The sequence below is a fragment of the Lepidochelys kempii genome, chromosome 5 (assembly GCF_965140285.1).
Source record: "Lepidochelys kempii isolate rLepKem1 chromosome 5, rLepKem1.hap1, whole genome shotgun sequence".
Taxonomy (NCBI): Eukaryota; Metazoa; Chordata; order Testudines; family Cheloniidae; genus Lepidochelys; species Lepidochelys kempii.
In genome coordinates this window covers 536,288-558,297 of record NC_136384.1, presented here as the reverse complement: position 1 = coordinate 558,297, position 22,010 = coordinate 536,288, and the positions used below count along the sequence as shown (strand labels likewise).

The 22,010-nt window shown below is 53.3% G+C and overlaps 1 protein-coding gene across 1 annotated transcript; it reads left to right on the top strand.

The window, feature by feature from the left end:
- The first annotated feature begins 241 nt into the window (after positions 1-241).
- Positions 242-17,965, top strand: LOC140911989 (avidin). The gene is made up of 4 exons (XM_073346143.2): positions 242-313; positions 10,318-10,528; positions 14,369-14,489; positions 17,573-17,965. The coding sequence occupies exons 1-4, from the start codon at positions 242-244 to the stop codon at positions 17,604-17,606; spliced, it is 438 nt and encodes a 145-aa protein (XP_073202244.1). The 3' UTR covers positions 17,607-17,965.
- Positions 17,966-22,010: the final 4,045 nt, after the last annotated feature.

Below are 22,010 nucleotides of genomic sequence, written 5' to 3'. Positions count from 1 at the left end.
TTGTCCTGCTGGCCCTGCCAGCAGCTGGGGCTGGAGATTGAATGTCAGTGAGACATAAACAAAATAACCAAAGTGCCCGTTCGCTTCTGGGAACTGCCAGCAAGGCGAGAACCAGCGCAGCTCAGGTTGCAGCCCTTGCCTGCTGCGAGGGGATATAAAGACGGGGCCTGACTGGTGGCCCCAGACTAAGTGCTGGGGAGACTCAATTGGCTTCTGCAGGTGGCTTCTACTCCAAGTGACGATGGGGAAAATCGGCTTCTCCCTGCTCCTCGCCCTGGCTCTGGTGACTGTTGACACCTCTTCAGAGAGAAAGGTATGGGGCAGACTGGGCAGGGTGAGGGGCCGAGGGGGCTGGGCACTGCCTCTGGGCTGTCTCAGGACAGGGCGTGGTGAGGGGCCGAGGAGGCTGGGTGCTCACTCTGGGGTATCTCAGGGTGGGGCAGGGCAAGGGGCTGAGGGGGCTGGGGGCTGACTGTCTGATGGATCAGGCTCATGTAGGGGGTTCCTGCTGTGGGCAGGCAGGAGTGAGAGCTCGGGACTATTGCGGGAGGTGAAGAGGGGGTGGGGCCTTTCCCCCTGCAGGGATTTCGCTCTGGCTGTAAAGCTGCAATGTTTGTTATAGCGAGGGAGATTCTGTCTCCCATAAAGGGCAGGGACAGGAACAGCTCCAGGGGTTATTTCATTGTAAATCTCCCCAACCCCATAGGAGTGATGGAGCCGGGAGCAGCAAGCCACATGAAGGGCACATTTGGGCTGCAGAAAATAAAGCCCACCGGGCTGTCCCTAGCAAACTGGGGAACAGATGGGAGGAGCCCTGTGTGAGGATGTGACGCAGCAGGGAGGGGGGAGTGTTGACCTGGGAATGTGCCCTGGGGATGGGAGACCTGAGAGCCTGTCACCTGAGCCGGGAGGGGGAGAGGGAGGTAACACCTCTACCCAGGAATGTGGACAGAGGCTGCAGGAGGGAGCCTGCTGGGGGGGTTTAGTTTTCAGTTTGGGGCTGGGTGGAGGAACACAGGGAACCCCAGGGCTGGGGTCTAAGCTCCCTGCTCCCCCAGAAGGACTTGAGTGAGGGGTCCTGGTTGTACCCACAAGCTCTGTTTGAGACGGTTTTCCTGTGGTCCAATAACCTTCCGTTTTACTGGCTGGCTGAGAGTCTCAGTGAATCCCAGGAAGGGGGGTGCAGGGCCTGGACTCCCCCATACTCCGTGACACCCTGGAAGCGTTATCATTATTGGGGGTCCCATCACATCTGGTAGATCATAGAATCTTAGGACTGGAAGAGCTCTCCAGAGGTCTCTAGTCCAGCCCCCTGCAATCAGGGCAGGACTAAGTATTATCGATTCTAGCCCATCCCTGACAGGTGTTTGTCCAGCCTGCTCTTAAAAATCTCCACTGACAGAGTTTCCACAACCTCCCTAGACGATTTATTCCAGTGCTTAACCACCCTGACAATTAGGAAGTTTTTCCTAATGTCCAACCTAAACTGCCCTTGCTGCAATTTAAGCCCATTGCTTCTTGTCCTATCCTCAGAGGTTAAGGAGAACAATTTTTCTCCCTCCTCCTTGTAACAACCCTTTATGTACTTGAAAACTGTCATCATGTCTCCTCCCCCACCCCCCGCCTTCTCTTCTCCAGAGTAAAAAAATTGGTTTTGTTTAACCTTTCCTCATAGGTCTTGTTTTGAATCATGTTTGTTGCTCTAATCTGTACTTTCTCCAATGAGTCCACATCTTTCCTGAAATGTGGCACCCAGAACTGGACACAATACCCCGGTTGAGGCCTAATCAGCCCGGAGTAGAGCAGAAGAATTACTTCTCGTGTCTTGCTTACAACACTCCTGCTAATACAGCCCAGACTGAGGTTTGCTTTTTTTGCAATAGTGTTATACTGTTGACTCATTTAGCTTGTGATCCACTGTGACCCCCAGATCCCTTTCCATAGTGCTCCTTCCTAGGCAGTCATTTCCCACTCTGTGTGTGTGCAACTGATTGTTCCTTCCTAAGTGGAGTACTTTGCATTTGTCCTTATTGCATTTCATCCTATTTACTTCAGACCATTTCTCCAGTTTGTCCAGATCATTCTGAATTTTAATCCTATCCTCCAAAGCACTTGCAGCCCCTCCCAGCTGGGTCGTTCGCAGACTTTATATGTATACTCTCTATGCCATTATCTACATCATTGATGAAGATATTGAACAGAACCATACCCAGAACTGATCCCCGTAGGACCCCACTCGTTATGCTCTTCCAGCATGACTGTGAACCACTGGTAACTACTTTCTGGGAATGGTTTTCCAACCAGTTTTGCACCCACCTTACAGTAGCTCCATCTAGGCTGCATTTCCCTAGTTTGTTTATGAGAAGGTCACGCGAGACAGTATCAAAAGCTTTACTAAAGTCAAGATATACCACGTCTACCCGCTTCCCCACATCCACAAGACTTGTTACCCTGTCAAAGAAAGCTCTCAGGTTGGTATGACATGATTTGTTCTTGACAGATACACACTGACTGTAACTTGTCACCTTATTATCTTCTAGATGCTTGCATATTGATTGCTTAATTATTTGCTCCATTATATTTCAGGATGCTGAAGTTAAGCTGACTGGTCTGTAATCCCCTGGGTTGTCCTTATTCCCCTTTTTATAGGTGGGCACTAGATTTGCCCTTTTCCAGTCCTCTGGAATTTCTCCCGTCTCCCATGACTTTTCAAAGATAATTGCTAATGGTTCAGATATCTCCTCAGTCAGCTGCTTGAGTATTCTAGGATGTATTTCATCAGGCCCTGGGGACTTGAAGACATCTAACTTAGCTAAGTAACTTTTAACTTTTTCTCTCTATTTTAGCCTCTGATCCTATCCCATTTTCACTGGCATTTTCTATGTTACATATTGAATCACTCCTAACCTTTTTGGTGAAAACTGAAACAAAAAAGTCATTTAGCACTTCTGCCATTTCCACATTTTCTGTTATTGTTTTCCACCCAGGCCTCCTCTGTCCTTGGTCCTCCTCTTGCTTTTGATGTATTTGTAGAATGTTTTTTTGTTACCCTTTATGTCTCTAGGTAGTTTAATCTCATTTTGTGCCTTGGCCTTTCTAATTCTCTCCCTACATACTTGGGTTATTTTTTTATATTCATCCTTTGTAATTTGACCTAGTTTCCACTTTTTGTAGGACTCTTTTTTGAGTTTCAGGTCATTGAAGATCTCCTGGTTAAGCCAGGGTGGTCTCTTGCCATACTTCCTATATTTCCTACGCAATGGGATAGTTTGCTCTTGTGACCTTAATAATGTCTCCTAGAAAAACTGCCAACTCTCTTGAACTGTTTTACCCCTTAGACTTGCTTCCCATGGGATCTTACCTACCAATTCCCTGAATTTGCTAAAGTCTGCCTTCTTGAAATCCATTATCTTGATTCTGTTGTTTTCCCTCCTACCGTTCTTTAGAATCACAAACTCTCTCATTTCTTGATCACTTTCACCCAAGCTGCCTTCCACTTTCAAATTCTCAATCTGTTCCTCCTTGTTTGTCAAAATTAAATCATAGAATCACAGAATATTAGGGTTGGTAGAGACCTCAGGAGGTCATCTAGTCCAACTCCCTGCTCAAAGCAGGACCTACCCCAACTAAATCATCCCAGTCAGGGCTTTGTCAAGCCTGACCTTAGAAACCTCTCAGGAAGGAGATTCCACCATCTCCCTAGGTAACGCATTCCAGTGCTTCACCACCCTCCTAGTGAAAAAGTTTTTCCTAATATCCAACCTAAACCTCCCCCACTGCAACGTGAGACCATTACTCCTTGTTCTGTCATCTGCCACCACTGAAAACAGCCGAGCTCCATCCCCTTTGGAACCCCCCTTCAGGTAGTTGAAGGCTGCTCTCAAATCCCCCCTTATTCTTCTCTTCTGCAGACTAAATAACCCCAGTTCCCTCAGCCTCCCCTCATAAGTCATGTGCCCCAGCCCCCTAATCATTTTCATTGCCCTCCGCTGGACTCTCTCCAATTTGTCCACATCCCGTCTGTAGTGGGAAAACTGGACACAGTACTCCAGATGAGGCCTCACCAATGTCGAATAGAGGGGAACGATCACTTCCCTTGACCTGCTGGCAATGCCCCTACTAATACAGCCCAACATGCCATTGATCTTCTTGGTAACAAGGGCACACTGCTGACTCATATCCAGCTTCTTGTCCACTGTAATCCCCAGGTCCTTTTCTGCAGAACTGCTGCCGAGCCATTCGGTCCCTAGTCTGTAGCGGTGCATGGGATTCTTCCTTCCTAAGTGCAGGACTCTGCACTTGTCCTTGTTGATCCTCATCAGATTTCTTTTGGCCCAATCCTCCAATTTGTTTACGTCACTCTGGACCCTATCCCTACCCTCCATCGTACTGACCTCTCCCCCCAGCTTAATGTCAACAGCGAACTTGCTGAGGGTGCAATCCATCCCACCATCCAGATCATTACTAAAGATGTTGAACAAAACAAGCCCCAGGACTGACCCTTGGGGCACTCTGCTTGATACCGGCTGCCAACTAGACATGGAGCCGTTGATCACTCCCCTTTGAGCCCGACAATCTAGCCAGCTTTCTATCCACCTTATCATCCATTCATCCAGCTCATACTTCTTTAACTTGCTGGCAAGAATACTGTGGGAGACCGTGTCAAAAGCTTTGCTAAAGTCAAGATGTATCACATCCACGCTTTCCCCATATCCACAGAGCCACTTATCTCATCATACCTTTTATGATGAGATTACTGGTTCTGTGGATGAAGGGAAAGCAGTGGATGTATTGTTTCTTGACTTTAGCAAAGCTTTTGACACGGTCTCCCATAGTATTCTTGTCAGCAAGTTAAGGAAGTATGGGCTGGATGAATGCACTATAAGGTGGGTAGAAAGCTGGCTAAATTGTCGGGCTCAACGGGTAGTGATCAATGGCTCCATGTCTAGTTGGCAGCCGGTATCAAGTGGAGTGCCCCAAGGGTCGGTCCTGGGGCCGGTTTTATTCAATATCTTCATAAATGATCTGGAGGATGGTGTGGATTGCACTCTCAGCAAATTTGCGGATGATACTAAACTGGGAGGAGTGGTAGATACGCTGGAGGGGCGGGATAGGATACAAAAGGACCTAGATCAATTGGAAGATTGGGCCAAAAGGAATCTGATGAGGTTCAATAAGGATAAGTGCAGGGTCCTGCACTTAGGACGGAAGAACCCAATGCACAGCTACAGACTAGGGACCGAATGGCTAGGCAGCAGTTCTGCAGAAAAGGACCTAGGGGTGACAGTGGACGAGAAGCTGGATATGAGTCAGCAGTGTGCCCTTGTTGCCAAGAAGGCCAATGGCATTTTGGGATGTATAAGTAGGGGCATAGCGAGCAGATCGAGGGACGTGATCGTTCCCCTCTATTCGACATTGGTGAGGCCTCATCTGGAGTACTGTGTCCAGTTTTGGGCCCCACACTTCAAGAAGGATGTGGATAAATTGGAGAGAGTCCAGCGAAGGGCAACAAAAATGATTAGGGGACTGGAACACATGAGTTATGAGGAGAGGCTGAGGGAGCTGGGATTGTTTAGCCTGCAGAAGAGAAGAATGAGGGGGGATTTGATAGCTGCTTTCAACTACCTGAAAGGGGGTTCCAAAGAGGATGGCTCTAGACTGTTCTCAATGGTAGCAGATGACAGAACGAGGAGTAATGGTCTCAAGTTGCAGTGGGGGAGGTTTAGATTGGATATTAGGAAAAACTTTTTCACTAAGAGGGTGGTGAAACACTGGAATGCGTTACCTAGGGAGGTGGTAGAATCTCCTTCCTTAGAGGTTTTTAAGGTCAGGCTTGACAAAGCCCTGGCTGGGATGATTTAACTGGGAATTGGTCCTGCTTTGAGCAGGGGGTTGGACTAGATGACCTTCTGGGGTCCCTTCCAACCCTGATATTCTATGATTCTATGATTCTATACAAGGCAATCGGGTTGGTCAGGCATGACTTGCCCTTGGTGAATCCATGTTGACTGTTCCTGATCACCTTCCTCTCCTCCAAGTGCTTCCAAATGGATTCCTTGAGGACCTGCTCCATGATTTTGCCAGGGACTGAGGTGAGGCTGACTGGTCTGTAGTTCCCCAGGTTCTCTTTCTTCCCTTTTTAAAATATGAGCACTCTATTTGCCTTTTTCCAATCATCCAGAACTCCCCCAATCTAGAACAGCCTCTCCCCTAGTAGCTTTCTCCACCTTGTGAACTAAAAAATTGTCTCCAATACATTCCAAGAACTTTTTGGATAATCTGTGCCCTGCAGTGTTATTTTCCTAACAGGTCTCTGGGTAGCTGAAGGCCCCCATCACCACCAAGATGACAGTTTACAAAGCAGGATGCCAAGTGTAGCTCTGCTCCTTACTCCCAGCTCAGCTTTCCCCACCCCTCCCATTACCCAAGTTATACCAGCAGACTGGCAGGACCCAGCAATATCTCATTGGGTGACAATCCCTTGTCTGCTCTCGGGAAGGAAGGGCCCGGTGGTTCGACGGCCGGGAAATGGAAAAGAGCAGGTTCTCAAAAACAGGTTGCTAATGTTTTAAGTAACATTTTAAAAACCCAGCTGTAAGCAAGATGAGTTGTATTTTAACACGTTAGCTGATTATGTTGTAGCCGAGGCTCCCAACTAATACTTAAACTACAACTGGCCTTGTCTACACTAGGGTTCTAAGACTTGTCAGGTAAAACATGTCAGCCAACCTGTTTTAAAGACACATCTTTTTGTCTAGCTTAAGTGTTGTGATTGGGGGTCAGTAGGTATTTTGCAGCTCCATCCCACATTGCAGGAAAGCAGCTGGACTCTGTCTAACCATCTCATCTCATTGCCATGGTACCCAAGAGGCTGATCCTGATCTCATTCTGGTTTCACCCCAGTATAAGTCCAGTGATCTCAGTGGAGTGGTGCCTGATCCCCTCCAGCGTGATGTCAGAATCAGGCCCCTAAAAAGAAGGGCCTGATTTGCAGAGAGGCAGGTGCTCACAGCTCCCTTTGGGGGATGGATGATCGTGGGGTTCGGAGCTTCCAGCCCTGTGGCAGACTTCCTGTGTGACCATGGCAAGTCACTCATCTCCATGAATTGGCAGAAGCACGCATGTCTCTACCCCACCAGGGTGTGAGGCTACGTTCATGCTGGCATGTGAGGATCCGATCCCCTGGTGAGGCGGTAGCTTCTGGAGAGCTTTTGGCTGCTCTGGGAGGAGAAGTGCAGTGCCTGAATGTGAGTAAAGCACAAGCTGTTGTGGCAGCCACACAGGGGCATCTGCAGAGCCACTTCCTCTGGCAAAGGAAGCTGCATTGAAGGTTCTTTGATGGACAAAGCAGGGAGCTCATCAGGCCTGCATCAGACACAGCGGCCACTAGAAACGTTGCGTCCATGGCTGGAAAGATCAGAGAGGGGGCCATGAGGCCCTTCCCCCAGGCTGGGTCCATGCTGCCCACCCTGCTCCTCTGCAGGTTTCCACTCCTGCATACAGCTGCCAAGTCAGTGGTGTCTTCTCTGTCCTCTCCCCATCCTCTTGTGTATCAGTGCCGGGGGTAGGGGGTAATGACACTGCAGGGTGCAGTCCAGACCAGTGAGGGGCTGTCACCCCCTCCCCTGCAAACTTGTGTGCCTCCCAATGCTTTGCTGCTGCAGCTCCCAGCTGGGCTGCTCACAAGAAGCCTTCGGGCAGCAGGTCACACCTGAGTGTCTGTGTGTAGGTGCAGCCTGCCAGCAGAACTCCAGTCATGCTCCGGCTTCCACCAGCCTGGGTTACCACTCACCGTATGACCCCAACACACTCCCAGTCCTGGATTTTCCCCCCAAATGTGTGTTCTGTACTGTCCAGCCCACTCCTGGGCAGTCCAGATATAGGAGGTCTGTTGCCCTTCTAAGGGAATGAATAGACCAGGGATCAGCAACCTTTCAGAAGTGGTATGCCAAGTCTTCATTTATTCACTGTAATTTAAGATTTTGCATGCCAGTAATAAATTTAAATGTTTTTAGAAGGTCTCGCTCTATAAGTCTATATTATATAATTAAACTATTGTTGCATGTAAAGTAAATAAGGTTTTAAAAATGTTTAAGAAGCTTCATTTAAAATTAAATTAAAATGCTGATCTTATCAGTTTAGTGTGATCCTTGCCCTTGCTTTTCCTTGCTGAGTTTTTCAATGTCCCCAGGCAGGGAGCGGGCTGAGCGGGCCGGCCGCGAGGACCCCGGCTGGCAAGGGGCCGGCAGACGGAACCCCAGACTGGCAGCAGAGTGCCACTGAAAATCACCTCGCGTGCCACCTTTGGCACGCGGGCCATAGGTTGCTGACCCCTGGAATAGACAATAGTTTGCTACCCTAAATGGAGCTATCCACACACTGGATTCATTCTGATTAAAGAATAAAACAAGTTTATTTAACTACAAGGAGGCAAGTTTTAAGGGAGTACAAGTGTAAGGCATTAAAGTCAGAAATGGCTACAAGAGACATAATGGTAAAACACTTCCTTGTAGTAAATTTAACTAACTTGACTCGGTTCAAGGTGAGGTTCCCTTAGTACATGTTTCCATATCATTGCTGACCAAATTCTCAGACTGGATCTGCTCCCAAAGTCCAACGGCTGTTTTCCTTTTCCCTTTGAAATGCATTTTCCCAAGGGATACCCCTTGATAAAGTTCATTCCTGAGGTGAGGTTGGAGTCAAGGAGTCTGGTGGTGAAAGAGGTTCCCTGCTGTTGTTTGCTAAGATGCAGAACTGTTTGTTCCTGCCTCCCTCCCTTGCCAAGGAATGGACACTTGACAGGTGATGGCTCATCGGCTTTGATGGCACCTGGCCAGATGTGTCACCTTGTCCTTTGTCTTTGAGAAACAGGTTCACCCCCGCCCCAGACTTCTCTGGTGAACACACTTCAGTCACGATTTCTGCGTATGTTATCTCTTTACACGTAATGTTGCTACACACATTTCGCCCTGATACTATTGGCCGGTGCATTCTTGGTTTTCAGACGATAGCTCACACAGCACATTGTGTACCAAGATTTTGCAGGGGTGTGTAGGATGTGAATACAGGGGTGCGTTCCATCCAGGGGGCTTCACTGGGCCCTGAAGAGCAGCTGGGAATGGGAAGAGGAGCCAGCACTGTCGTCTGCCTGTCCCAGATGCGGGCTGGCTACAGAGCTTCCGTCTGAGTGCGATACACAGCCGGTGTGTTCGGTCTCAGATCCTTTAATGGTCTGCTGGGGATGGCCCACGGTGGCTTAAATAAAGTGTGTGCCACACAGCGCCACCTCGTGGCCAAACAGTGTGATACAGCTTAGCATCCCATTACAGTACAAGCGCCATGGAGCCTGTCTGCTCTCCAGGACCCACACCCAGCCTGGGCCCCATTGCTCTCTGGGGTGCAGCTGCCTCCTCTCTCCTGCTTCAGTAAGCTCCTCAGTCTGTGGGGAGAGGGCCCAGGTGGCAAGGGAATGGAGGACAGCTCCCCCCACCCTATGGGTTAGGAAGGAGAAAGCAAAGGACCTCCCAGGAGCAGAGGAGGTCCCCAGTTCTGTGTTTATGATGTGATGGAGCACGGAGTGGAGCGTATTGACCTGGGAATGTTGTGTGGGAGTTTTACTGGGCTGTCTGCATTGGTGCTGGATGGTGGTGGGATATCAGGGTGTGACTTCACTGGAGGGACGATACCTGAGCATGTAACCTGAGCCAGGAGGGGGGTTGGGGCCAGGTGACACCTTCTGCCCAGGAAACTGGACAAAGGCTGGAGGAGGGGCCGGGGGGGGGAGGCTGGGTGAGATGGCTGGAGGGGGTTTCAGTTTGGAGCTGGCTGGGGAAAGAGAGGGAGGCCCAGAACAGTGGTCTGGCCTCCCTGCCCCCCAAGATGGGCCTGACTGAGGGAGTCCTGTTTTCTATAACTACAAGCTCTGTTTTGGACTGTGTTCCTGTTGTCTCATAAACCTTCTGTTTTACTGGCTGGCTGAGAGTCATGGTGAATCGCAGAAAGTTGGGGGTGCAGGTCCTTGTCTCCCCCACACTTCGTGACATATGGTTTAGGATTTATTCAGTTAGTTGCATTTCTGGTGGAATCCCCAGCCTGAAAAACCCAGAAACAAGTGGGGAGGGGTCACAGAGGGAGGGAATGGGCTTCCCTGGAGAGCTCAGGAAGCAGAGCACACACCAAGACTTCATTGTTCATCTCCAGTTTGAGCGGTCTGTGCCCTGCGTTCCGGACTGGCAGGGTCATAGCCTCGGCTGAGCATCGGACCCGTAGTGCTGTGTGGGGCCCCTGTTCCTGCTAACTGCATCCCTCCCTTTTCAGTGTGTCCTGTCCGGATCATGGAAGAGCAGCCTGGGCTGCAGGATGGTTATATCTGAACTCAGCAAGGCTGGAGCGTTCTCGGGTTCATACCACTCTGTGGCAATGGCCCCCAAGGCTGATATCCTGTCATCGCCCCTGCATGGAGTCCAGCACAATGCCAACCAGAAGGAGCAGCCAACCTTCGGGTTCACGGTGAAGTGGCAGTTCTCAGGTGTGTAGCCTCCACTGCCTCGGTGCTGGCCAGGTGGAGCTGGGGTAAGCATGATCTGACGGGGGGGCTGAAAAACCTGGAGGTCTCATGCCCCAGTCTTGGGGAGGGCTGGTGACTCGGGTACCCTGGGGCTGAGGGGGTCAGGACAGTGTACAAGGAAAGCCTGTTCCTCAGTCAGTGAGAGGCCTGGAACCACTTGTGGTGGTCTCTGAAGGTAGGCCTGGAAGGCACAGTGCATGGCGGTCCAGGCTTAGGCTGGGAGGAGGTGAGTGATGGTCAAACCAAACTTTAAGCGAAGGCGTGGAGAGTGGAAGCAGACTGGTCTGGGGAGAAGGACCCGCAGGGAAGGCTCAGGGTGGGGATCTCTGTCTCCATGGAATTCCCTCCCATGCCAGATACAGCTCGCAATGGAAAATACTCATTGATGGAAACTTTGTGATGCTCATGTAATCCACTGACCAGTGTGTTACATGTCCTCGTCGATGCTCAGGCCACGGAGGATGTGAGTCCGTTACAGACACTAGCTTTGCAGCTCACACTGTAAGGTGTTGTGCGCTAACTGGGGAGATCCTGGGTTCAGTGCCCAGAGGGAGGTTGTCACGCTTACTTTCCACAACTACTTGGAAGTTGTCTTCAGGTGGCCCAGCTCAAAACCTCCTTCCCCCAGCCTTGAAGTCCAGTTGACTCCTACTGGGGGAGCAGGAGGATACTGCAGGCAGGGCAGGGAGACAGGAAACGGGTTGGTGTAGCACAATAGTGAATTTCCATGGCAAAAGTATCAGCTTCTGCAGCTGGAATCCGTGGAGCCCGGACTGGGACGGCCCCTTCGTTCAGCCGGTGCTGCAGGTGTTCTGCAGATTTGCTCTATGCGCAGGCCAGGTTTTCAAGGTTCTCTCTGCTACCAGAGGGGCTAGGGACACAATTTTAATATTAAACATAGTAATAATTCAGGAGCAAGGGGAGAACTCCATGTGGTGGAATTGTGGAAGACAGGTGGTCCTGATTTAGACCATGCTTCTAATGTCACCCTTAAACTTCCTTTAATAAACAAAATTGTGCCTTAAATCTCTCTTCTGTAATACACACTGAAGCTGGGAATGGGCGACGACAGGGTTGGATCACCTGGTGATCACCTGTTCTGTTCACTGCCTCTGGGGCACCTGGCACTGGCCACTGTCGGCAGACGGGACACGGGGCTAGATGGACCCTTGGTCTGACCCAGTCTAGCCATTCTAATGCTATTATATTCTTATATGGCGTATCCTTACTGCAGTGGCTTATACCAAAAGCCTCATGCTTTTACACTGGCGATCCCCAGGTTCAGGGACTCTCAGCAAAGCAGTACGGGGCAATGAGGTTTTTGCATCTGCTCAGTGAGGTTGTTTAATGTATTTTTGTTTACGCCGGAGCCCATGTGCACGTCTGGGCACTCTTCAGGCGAGCAAGGCAGGGTGGTCCTGCCCTAAAGAGCTTCCAGACTAAGGAAAGACAGACTCGGAGGCAGCGGTTTGAAAGAAGGGGAGTAGCCAGACATCTGGATGCCTTGCAGGCAAAACTGGATTTTAATGGGGACAGAAATGTGGTGATCATGGGGTAGGGGGCACCAGCCCCAGGGGCCATGTGGCTGCTTGTGTAGCAGGGGGCACACCAGGCCCAGGGGACCATCTGGGTGAGTGTGGGGCAGGAAGCCTCAGGTCCAGGGGGCCATGTGCGTGAGCATAGGGTAGGGGGCCCCAGGCCCAAGGGGCCGTGTGGATGTCTAGTTGGCAGCTGGTATCAAGCGGAGTGCCCCAGGGGTCAATCCTGGGGCCGGTTTTGTTCAACATCTTTATTAATGGGGTTTGGAAAAGGCCTGCAGGCCGCGGGAGGGGAGGGAGGCATCCCAGTCACCCCCCGACTGCTGACTGGATGGGGGATGGGAGGGGGTCCGGGGATGGGAAGCTCGGCAACTCCCGACTGGTCTGGAGTGGGTTAAACGGGTGTGAAGCCGATGGTGTGGCCGCCGCGCTCCCCGTGGGGTGATGGGGAGAGGCAGGCCGGGGGACGGGAACCATGTGTGTAGTGGGGGGCTGGGAGCCATTGAACCAAGCTGTAAACCCCGCGTAGAATGGAAACCACGTCCAGTCAGGGGGTGTGGCAGCCCCCGCACCCCGAGTTCCCGTACCTCTGGAGGCAGGGGCTGAGAGTCCCCGGCACCCCATGGCCAGGCGCGCCCGGGCCCGGGGCCAGAGGGGTCCCCGGGGGTCCTTTGGGAAGGTTTCTGTGCCTGGGACAGGCAGGCAGGAGGAGCAGAGACGCAGCGAGAAGGCAGTGGCCGGCGCAGCCCGAGTCCCTGGGAGCCTGGCCCTGAGACGAGCCGGCCAGCCCAGCCCGGAGTCGGCGCCAATGGGGAGAGCTGTGGGGCCCAGGGCTGGCTGGGCAGGGCTCGGAGCTGCGCCAAAATCATAGAATCCTAGAATATCAGGGTTGGAAGGGACCTCAGGAGGTCATCTACTCCAACCCCCTGCTCAAAACAGGACCAATCCCCAATTAAATCATCCCAGCCAGGGCTTTGTCAAGCCTGACCTTAAAAACTTCTAAGGAAGGAGATTCCACCACCTCCCTAGGTAACGCATTCCAGTGCTTCACCACCCTCCTAGTGAAGAAGTTTTTCCTAACAAGGGCACACTGCTGACTCATATCCAGCTTCTCGTCCACTGTCACCCCTAGGTCCTTTTCCGCAGAACTGCTGCCGACCCATTCGGTCCCTAGTCTGTAGCGGTGCATTGGATTCTTCCGTCCTAAGTGCAGGACCCTGCACTTATCCTTATTGAACCCCATCAGATTTCTTTTGGCCCAATCCTCCAATTTGTCTAGGTCCCTCTGTATCCTATCCCTACCCTCCAGCGTATCTACCTCTCCTCCTAGTTTAGTATCATCCGCAAATTTGCTGAGGGTGCAATCCACACCATCCTCCAGATCATTTATGAAGATATTGAACAAAACCGGCCCCAGGACCGACCCCTGGGGCACTCCACTTGACACCGGCTGCCAGCTAGACATGGAGCCATTGATCACTACCCGTTGAGCCCGACAATCTAGCCAACTTTCTACCCACCTTATAGTGCATTCATCCAAAGCCGCTCTTGCCTGCCGTGTTTGCCTCCGAGATACCTGGCTCCAAGACCCATTTCTCCTGCGGAGCTGAACGACCTGCAGGGCCCTGCCTTGGGCCAACCACGCGGGCACAGAGGGGTAACAGCAGGGAGGCCCGTTACTGAGGGTGGGCGAGCGACCCACCTTATATTTTGCTCCGGCGTGTTGGCTTGCGGGGCACCCAGTATGGGGGCAGACAGGGAGAAGGAGGCTTGTGCAGGGTCCCATTACATGAGAATCAGAGCCTGTCTCTGCAGACGCACCGCTCGGGGTCTGGGCTGTGATGGGTGATTAAGGCCTGTCGTGGGCTGACCTGGCACGGGGCTAGGGGGGCAGTGATGCCAAAGGGGAAGGCTGACATTGCTTGCTGCTGCAGAAACCTCCGGTTCCACCTTTGGGCAGCTGCTTCTCCCTCTCCCCATTCCACACCCAGTGCTCTGTCCCCTCCCCAACTTCCTTGGTCCCCCCCCGCCCGCTGCCCCAAGAATGGGTCACTGCTCTGACCCTCCCCTGGGGCTGGAGCCAGCCTTGGGGAGATGCTGCCGAGGACCCAGTGGGTGTGACAATTGCAGGTGCGTGGCACTGCCCCAGCGACACGCAGCAGACTCCCTCGGGCTCCGGGCTCTGTCTGGGGACCCTGTGCCGGGATCTCAGAGCGAGCAGCGCTGACCTGGTCACTCTATCACCTGTCAGAGTCTCCACCAGAGTCCGTGAGCGTCTTCGTGGGCCAGTGCTTCACGGATGACCAGGGAGAAGAGACCCTGCAGACCACGTGGCTGCTGCGCAAGGAGGTCGTATCCCCCGGTGCCGACTGGGAAGCGACCAGGTGGGTGACGGGGCACAGACTGCCCAGGAGCAAAGGTGCTGCCTGCAGAGCTGGGACTGCAGGGCCTGGCCCCGTCTCTGCTCGGCGCTGTGCCAAGGGCTGGGATCCCGAGCCCGGCTCTGGGGCTGTGGTGCTGGGGATACAGGGAACCCCATGTGGGATGAGGTGGGGCAGGGCAGGGTTCTCAGCCCAGAATCACAAACTCTTGGGGGACCCACCATGTGCTCTAGGAATTTTAGGTGGGAAGCCCTAAGGCCTGTGCTATGCAGGGGGTCAGGCACAAATCACAATGGTCCCTTCTGGCCTGGGAATCTAGGAAGCTGTGTATCTTGCTGGGGAAGGATGAAGGTGTAACGATGTGGCCTTTGGCAGGACACTTCTGAGAGTATCAATTCACGACAAATCACTTAGAGCAGGGCAGTTACAGCCCCAGGCTGGGGTTCCTTTGCACACCAAGGCAAACCGAACCAGCCAAACAGAGAGGACTTTGGTTTTACCCCACTGGCTAACCACAAATCACACAGCAATTCCCTCAGACACTCCAGTTTCCCAGTATCCCCACCAGCGCCACTCGTTGTGGGGACGAATGATTATGAAAACCAACACCCCAGTAAAAGAAAAAAGTTCCCTCGATCCCAAAGGACCAAGCCCCAGACCCAGGTCAATATACAAGTCAGATCTTACCCACAAATCACGCTGTTGCCAATCCTTTATTCTTGCCAGCAAGTTAAAGAAGTATGGGCTGGATGAATGGACTATAAGGTGGATAGAAAGCTGGCTAGATTGTCGGGCTCAACGGGTGGTGATCAATGGCTCCATGTCTAGTTGGCAGCCGATATCAAGTGGAGTGCCCCAAGGGTCAGTCCTGGGGCCGGTTTTGTTCAATATCTTCATTAATGATCTGGAGGATGGTGTGGATTGCACCCTCAGCAAGTTTGCAGATGACACTAAACTGGGAGGAGAGGGAGATATGCTGGAGGGTGGGGATAGGATACAGAGGGACCTAGACAAATTAGAGGATTGGGCCAAAAGAAATCTGATGAGGTTCCACAAGGACAAGTGCAGAGTCCTGCACTTAGGACGGAAGAACCCAATGCACCGCTACAGACTAGGGACCGAATGGCTCGGCAGCAGTTCTGCGGAAAAGGACCTAGGGGTGACAGTGGACGAGAAGCTGGATATGAGTCAGCAGTGTGCCCTTGTTGCCAAGAAGGCCAATAGCATTTTGGGATGTATAAGTAGGGGCATTGCCAGCAGATTGAGGGATGTGATCGTTCCCCTCTATTCGACATTGGTGAGGCCTCATTTGGAGTACTGTGTCCAGTTTTGGGCCCCACACTACAAGAAGGATGTGGAAAAATTGGAAAACGTCCAGCAGAGGGCAACAAAAATGATTAGGGGACTGGAACACATGACTTATGAGGAGAGGCTGAGGGAACTGGGATTGTTTAGTCTGCAGAAGAGAAGAATGAGGGGGGATTTGATAGCTGCTTTCAACTCCCTGAAAGGGGGTTCCAAAGAGGATGGCTCTAGACTGTTCTCAATGGTAGCAGATGACAGAACGAGGAGTAATGGTCTCAAGTTGCAGTGGGGGAGATTTAGGTTGGATATTAGGAAAAACTTTTTCACTAGGAGGGTGGTGAAACACTGGAATGCGTTACCTAGGGAGGTGGTGGAATCTCCTTCTTTAGAAGTTTTTAAGGTCAGGCTTGACAAAGCCCTGGCTGGGATGATTTAATTGGGGATTGGTCCTGCTTTGAGCAGGGAGTTGGACTAGATGACCTCCTGCGGTCCCTTCCAACCCTGATATTCTATGATTCTTTCGAATCTAAAATCTAAAGGTTTATTCATAAAAAGAAAGAAATAGAGATGAGAGCTAGAATTGGTTCAATGGAATCAATGACATACAGTGATGGCAAAGTTCTTGATTCAGGCTTGTAGCAGTGATGGAATAAACGGCAGGTTCAAATCAAGTCTCTGGAGAACATCCCCAGCTGGGTTGGGTCATTCAGTCCTTTGTTCAGAGCTTCAGTGTAGCAAAGTTCTTCCAGAGGTCAGAAGCAGGATTGAAGACACAATGGGGGGGTTTCCAGGGCCTTTTATATCCTCTGTCTTGTAGAAGGACACCCTTTGTTCTTACTAGGGAAAATCACAGCAGCAAGGTGGAGTTTGGAGTCACATGGGCAAGTCACATGTCCATGCATGACTCAGTTCTTTACAGGTAGAGCAGCCATTGCTCACATGCTGCCTTGAACATTCCCAGGAAGGCTTCCCATATGTAGATTGGAGTCTCCCAAGGTCCATTGTCAGTGAAGTGTTTCTTGACTGGCCACTTAATCTGAAAATTCCTTTCTCAAGAAGCTGACCACATGCCTCACTAATGCTACTAAGAATCAAACACATTGTGATACAAGTACAGAGCCAATATTCATAACTTCAAATACAAAAATGATACACACATACAGACAGCCCTAATTATAACCAGCAAATTACAACCTTTTCATAGACACCTTACTTGACTTCCTTTGTACAAGATTTGGTGCAACTGTAGGACTTTGGTAGCAACAATGATCTATACGGTCACAGTTCATGTCAATAATGTCACAGAAGGTTTGCTGAGTTCCCTGGGCCCTGTCACACCCCAGGGCTGTGTGTGATCCCCACAACTCTTCTCCAAGAACTTGCTAATGGGTGAGCAATCCACCAGGGGTGTGGGCATCCTGTGAGGGGCAGCATCCCCAGGGTAGACGAGTCAGTCGCCAGGGAAAAGCACAAAGAATGGTCTTGCTGACCCACCCAGGAGGGGATGGCTGGATGAGCAGCCCCCAGAGCCCCTGCCCACCCCCGGGGTGCAGCTGGGTGGCTCTGAGGCCCTGCCGGTGCGGGGTGCCCACAGGCACGCTGCCTCCCTGGGCTGGGTGGCTGGGTGCCCCCATGAAGTGGAGCCTGGAGGAGGTGCCTCTTTGGGCTTCTATCCATCTCAGATTAATGCACTTTTTGCCCCTGCCCCCCCCCATGTATGGGGCAGCCCCAAGCGCAGGCCTGTGCTGGGCCAGTAACTCCAGCTCTGTGCTTCCCCGCAGGGTCGGCACAAACATTTTCACTCGGATCAAGTGACGGAACGTGGGCGAATCCGTGAGGAGCGACGGTGCCCGGTGACCCAGCAGCACCGTGACCACACTCTGCAGCCCCAGGGCTCCTGGCCCCCTGTCCGGGATTGTCCTGGGCTCTCTCGAGAGCATCTCGCCCGGCCTCAGGGCTGTTTGCTGGGCTGCAGAATCACCCGTCTCTGTCTCCACCTCCCCGTCACTCTCCGGTGACCCCCCCAGAATCGCTGTCCCCACCCCCCCATGCTGCAGTTTAGTTCCTTTCCCAGTAAAGCTCTAGCGCGGGAGGCAAATGAGTCTCTGGTGTTTTTACCGCTCTTGGCCCTTGGGGTGAAGCTGTTGCTGAGCTGTGAGTCCCACCTGGCCCTCCCTGGATTCCCTGGGAGGTGCCGGATTCTCTCCCGTTAGCCGGGCCCTTCCTGGGACACCCCTTGGCAGGTTCATCCCCCTGGGTCGCTCCTTTGCTCCCTGCCCGTGGCCGGGATACAGAATGCAGCAGCCGGTGTACAGCCCCTAGGAGATGCCCTTCCCGGCTAAACGGCCCTTCGCTCACTCGGGAGGTTCCTGTCCAGCGCTCTCAGCCCTGGGTTTCGTTTCTCTCCAGCATCCAGCACCACCCACCTCGAGATCTAGGCACCAGGAGCCAAACAAACATTTTCCATCAGAAAAACAGGGCTCAGTTCTGTGTGGTTCTCCCTTGAAACCCTCCACGGGAGGCGTAAGGCTCCAGAGGAACCCAGCACGGGGAGGCTGTTTTGTGCAGGGTGTCCAGTTCCACCGGGGCCAGAGTCCCATTTTAGAGATGCTTTTAGGGCAGCATCTGAGCCTGGTACCAGGTGTCACGGAGTCCCTGGGCGATGCTCGGGAGCTGCTCCCCATGAAGCCAATCAGGACTCTGGGGAAGTCTCCTCTCTGTGAGCAGCCTGTCTGCAGGACACACAGCTCTCCCGGCTTCCACCTTCCTGGGTCTGACCTTGGAGCATTCAGCCTCCTCTGCCCCTCCATGTGCTTCCCACAGCGAGTCCGCCCAGGCGGGGTCCTGGGGAAGCCAGAGGGTCCTGCCCCCCAACTTCACAGTCAGACGGGACTCTCAGCCAGCCAGTAAAACAGAAGGTTTATTAGACGACAGGAACATGGTCTAACACAGAGCTTGTAGGTGCAGAGAACGGGACCCCTCAGCTGGGTCCATTTTGGGGGGCAGTGAGCCAGACAACCCCGTCTGCCCTTCACTCCGTGTCCCAGCCAGCCCCAAACTGAAACTCCCTCCAGCCCCTCCTCCTCTGGGCTTTGTCCCTTTCCGGGCCAGGAGGGCACCTGATTCCTTTGTTCTCCAACCCTTTAGCTCTCACCTTGCAGGGGGGAAGGGCCCAGGCCATCAGTTGCCAGGAAATAGGGTGTCGGCCATTCTCTGTGTCCAGACCCCTGCACACCCCTGCCCTCTAGGGCTCTGCAACGATCATACACCCTTACCCCACCCCCTAGATACTTAAGAACTGCCTAGGGGAAACTGAGGCACCCCCACACTATTCAGAGGAAACATTAAGAACAGTCCCGCTTCATCACACCAGGTGCTCCCCTCAGCCCCCCCCCACTCTCACTGGGTTGGTTGCACAAAGGTCCAGGGGAGGATCTGGTCTTTATGTAGCACCCGAGGCCGGATCTGCTGGTGACACGTGGTGCTGTGGCAGGGTGACCTGATGTCCCACCCAGGTCACGGTGCACTTGCAGCGGGCTAGTGAAGATGCTCCAGCCCCGGCGGGAGAAGCTCCCAGCAGCACGGTGACCCTGCTCCCGCCTGCCCAGCGCTGTCCTGCTCCCCACCCCACGTGGGGTCCCGCCCAGCCCAGCGCCCGCCTCCGCACCCGAACGAAAGCCGCACCGCACCAAGGACGGTGAGGGGGCGTCTCGGCCAGCCCATGGGAGCTGGAAGTTGCCGGCCTCTTCCAGGACCAGGTTGGGAGGGGAGGGGACTAAAACTGCAGGGCAAAGAAGAGACCAGTAAGTGTTACGGGGGCCTGATCCCCAAGGGACCCCTCCCTGTGCCCCCAGACCTCCTGCCTCTAGGGGAACCCGCCCTGTCCCCCAGCTCCCCTTGCTCCAGGGGACCCCTCCCTGTGCCTGCAGCCATGCCCCCTGCCTCTAAGGGACCCCTCCCTGTGCCCCCAGCCCCCCTGCTTCTAGGGGACCCCTCCCTCTGCCCCCAGCCCCCCCGCTTCTAGGGGACCCCTCCCTGAGCCCCCACCCTCCCTGCTCCCAAGGGACCGCTTCCTGTGCCCCCAGCCCCCTACAACTCCCAGAAGACCCCCTCCCTGTGCCTCCAGCCCCACCCCCAGCCTCTAGGGAACCCCTCCCTGGGCCCCTAGCCACTACCCCTGCCTCTAAGGGACCCCTCCCTCCCCAGCCCCCCCCCACTCCCAGGGGATCCCTCTCTGAGCTCCCAGCTCCCATCTGGGCAGGGGGAGGGCTCAGGCATAGGTGTACTTTGATGTCTATTTTGGGGGCAGGGGCCAGCAGGACTTGAGCCAGTTCCGCACAGCGGTTCCGGGGAGGCAGCGCCCCCTCCCCCCCGCCCGACTCACCGCAGCAGGCCACCCACCTGTCTGGGTTGGCCGGGGGGTGCAACCAAAAGTTATAACTCAAAAGTGGGGGGCTAAGCTCAAAAAGTTTGAAAACAGCTCAAGGGGCAAGGAGGGGGTAGGTAGGGGCTGTGTGTGGGCGGGGGGGTAGCTCAGGGTGCAGGTAGGGGGTGACTAGGGGCTGTGTGTGGGCAGGGGGTATCTCAGGGTGCTAGGAGGGGGTGACTATGTGTGACGAAGTGGGACTGTTCTTAATATTTCCTCTGAATAGTGTGGGGGTGCCTCAGTTTCCCCTAGGCAGTTCTTAAGTATCTAGGGGGTGGGATAAGGGTGTATGATCATTGCAGAGCCCTAGAGGGCAGGTGTGTGCAGGGGTCTGGACCCAGAGAATGGGTCCAGAATGGGACACCCTGTTTCCTGGCCACTGATGGCCTGGGCCCTTCCCCCCTGCAAGGTGAGAGCTAAAGGGTTGGAGAACAAAGGAACCAGGTGCCCTCCTGGCCCGGGAAAGGAACAAAGCCCAGGGGAGGAGGGGCTGGAGGGAGTTTCAGTTGGGGGCTGGCTGGGACACGGAGTGAAGTGCAGACGGGGTTGTCTGGCTCACGGCCCTCCAAAATGGACCCAGCTGAGGGGTCCTGTTCTCTGCACCTACAAGCTCTGTGTTAGACCATGTTCCTGTCGTCTAATAAACCTCTGTTTTACTGGCTGGCTGAGAGTCCCGTCTGACTGCGGAGTTGGGGGGCAGGACCCTCTGGCTTCCCCAGGACCCCGCCTGAGCGGACTCGCTGTGGGAAGCGCACGGAGGGGCAGAGGAGGCTGAATGCTCCGAGGTCAGACCCAGGAAGGTGGAAGCCGTGTGAGCTGTGTGTCCTGAAGACAGGCTGCTCCCAGAGAGGAGACTGCCCCAGAGTCTTGCCTGGCTTCATGCGGAGCAGTTCCAGAGCATTGCCCGGGGACTCTGTGACAACAAGCAATACAGGAAAGAGAAGTTTCAATAACAGGCTAAATAAACCACCAAGCCAAGATGACAAACCCCAGCCTGAAAACAAGGTTTGCAACCAATCACTCTCTGGGGCAGTACAGGCAACCTGTGCTCCGGCTCGGGCATGGGCCTCAGCCTGTACCACCCTTTCATAGATCTCACAACTGCTATCATTTACATACACACAATATCGGGGCCCGACGAGGGCACAAACCCCTCCTTGGGATGCCAAGAGATAGTCCAAAGCCAGCCTGTTTTGGAGGGAAAACGTCCTGAGCTGCTGAACCTCTTTATTTAATGTTTTTACTGCTGACCCTAAATCACTAACCGAGTCCTCTAACTCTAGGGCCACCTTCTCAAGTACCATCTGCAGCCTTACAGTATAGCGGCCTATGCATGCCATGGCTGGCCCGGTAAACAGTGGCGCTATTCCCAGTACAGAGCACCCTACCAGCTTCTCGGTTGTGAGGGGATTCTTCATATTGCCCTCCTATGCGGTAGTCAGTCGCCGCAGGGTCTTTTCTCGTGACTCAACAGAGGTGTCTCGGGCATTTCTAATCTTTCCTTTGGGCAGTGTGGCAGTTATGGAAAGATGAGGAACTCCACGAGCTATATAACAGCTACCTGTCCAGTTGGCTGGCAGCACCTTGTAAGCCTTTCGGCCACATACAAAATAGTGACCCTGTAGGGCCCAGTAAGGACTGTTTCTTAAGGGGATTCCTGGGATATCTGAAGCTGTTTTTCCAAACTGTTCATATGCCCCTAGGGGGGCATCCCATCCTCCTGATTGGGTACAAGTGGGGGCATTTCTAATTGTGCCGTATAAATTACACTCGCCATAGGGACCACTACAAAC

Bases quoted from the DNA above. Each gene is read 5' to 3' on its own strand.
- LOC140911989 (XM_073346143.2), top strand. From the start codon at position 242: ATGGGGAAAATCGGCTTCTCCCTGCTCCTCGCCCTGGCTCTGGTGACT. The intron at 314-10,317 runs GTATGGGGCAGA...CTCCCTTTTCAG, and splicing joins ACACCTCTTCAGAGAGAAAG to TGTGTCCTGTCCGGATCATG. The intron at 10,529-14,368 runs GTGTGTAGCCTC...AGTCTCCACCAG, and splicing joins GGTGAAGTGGCAGTTCTCAG to AGTCCGTGAGCGTCTTCGTG.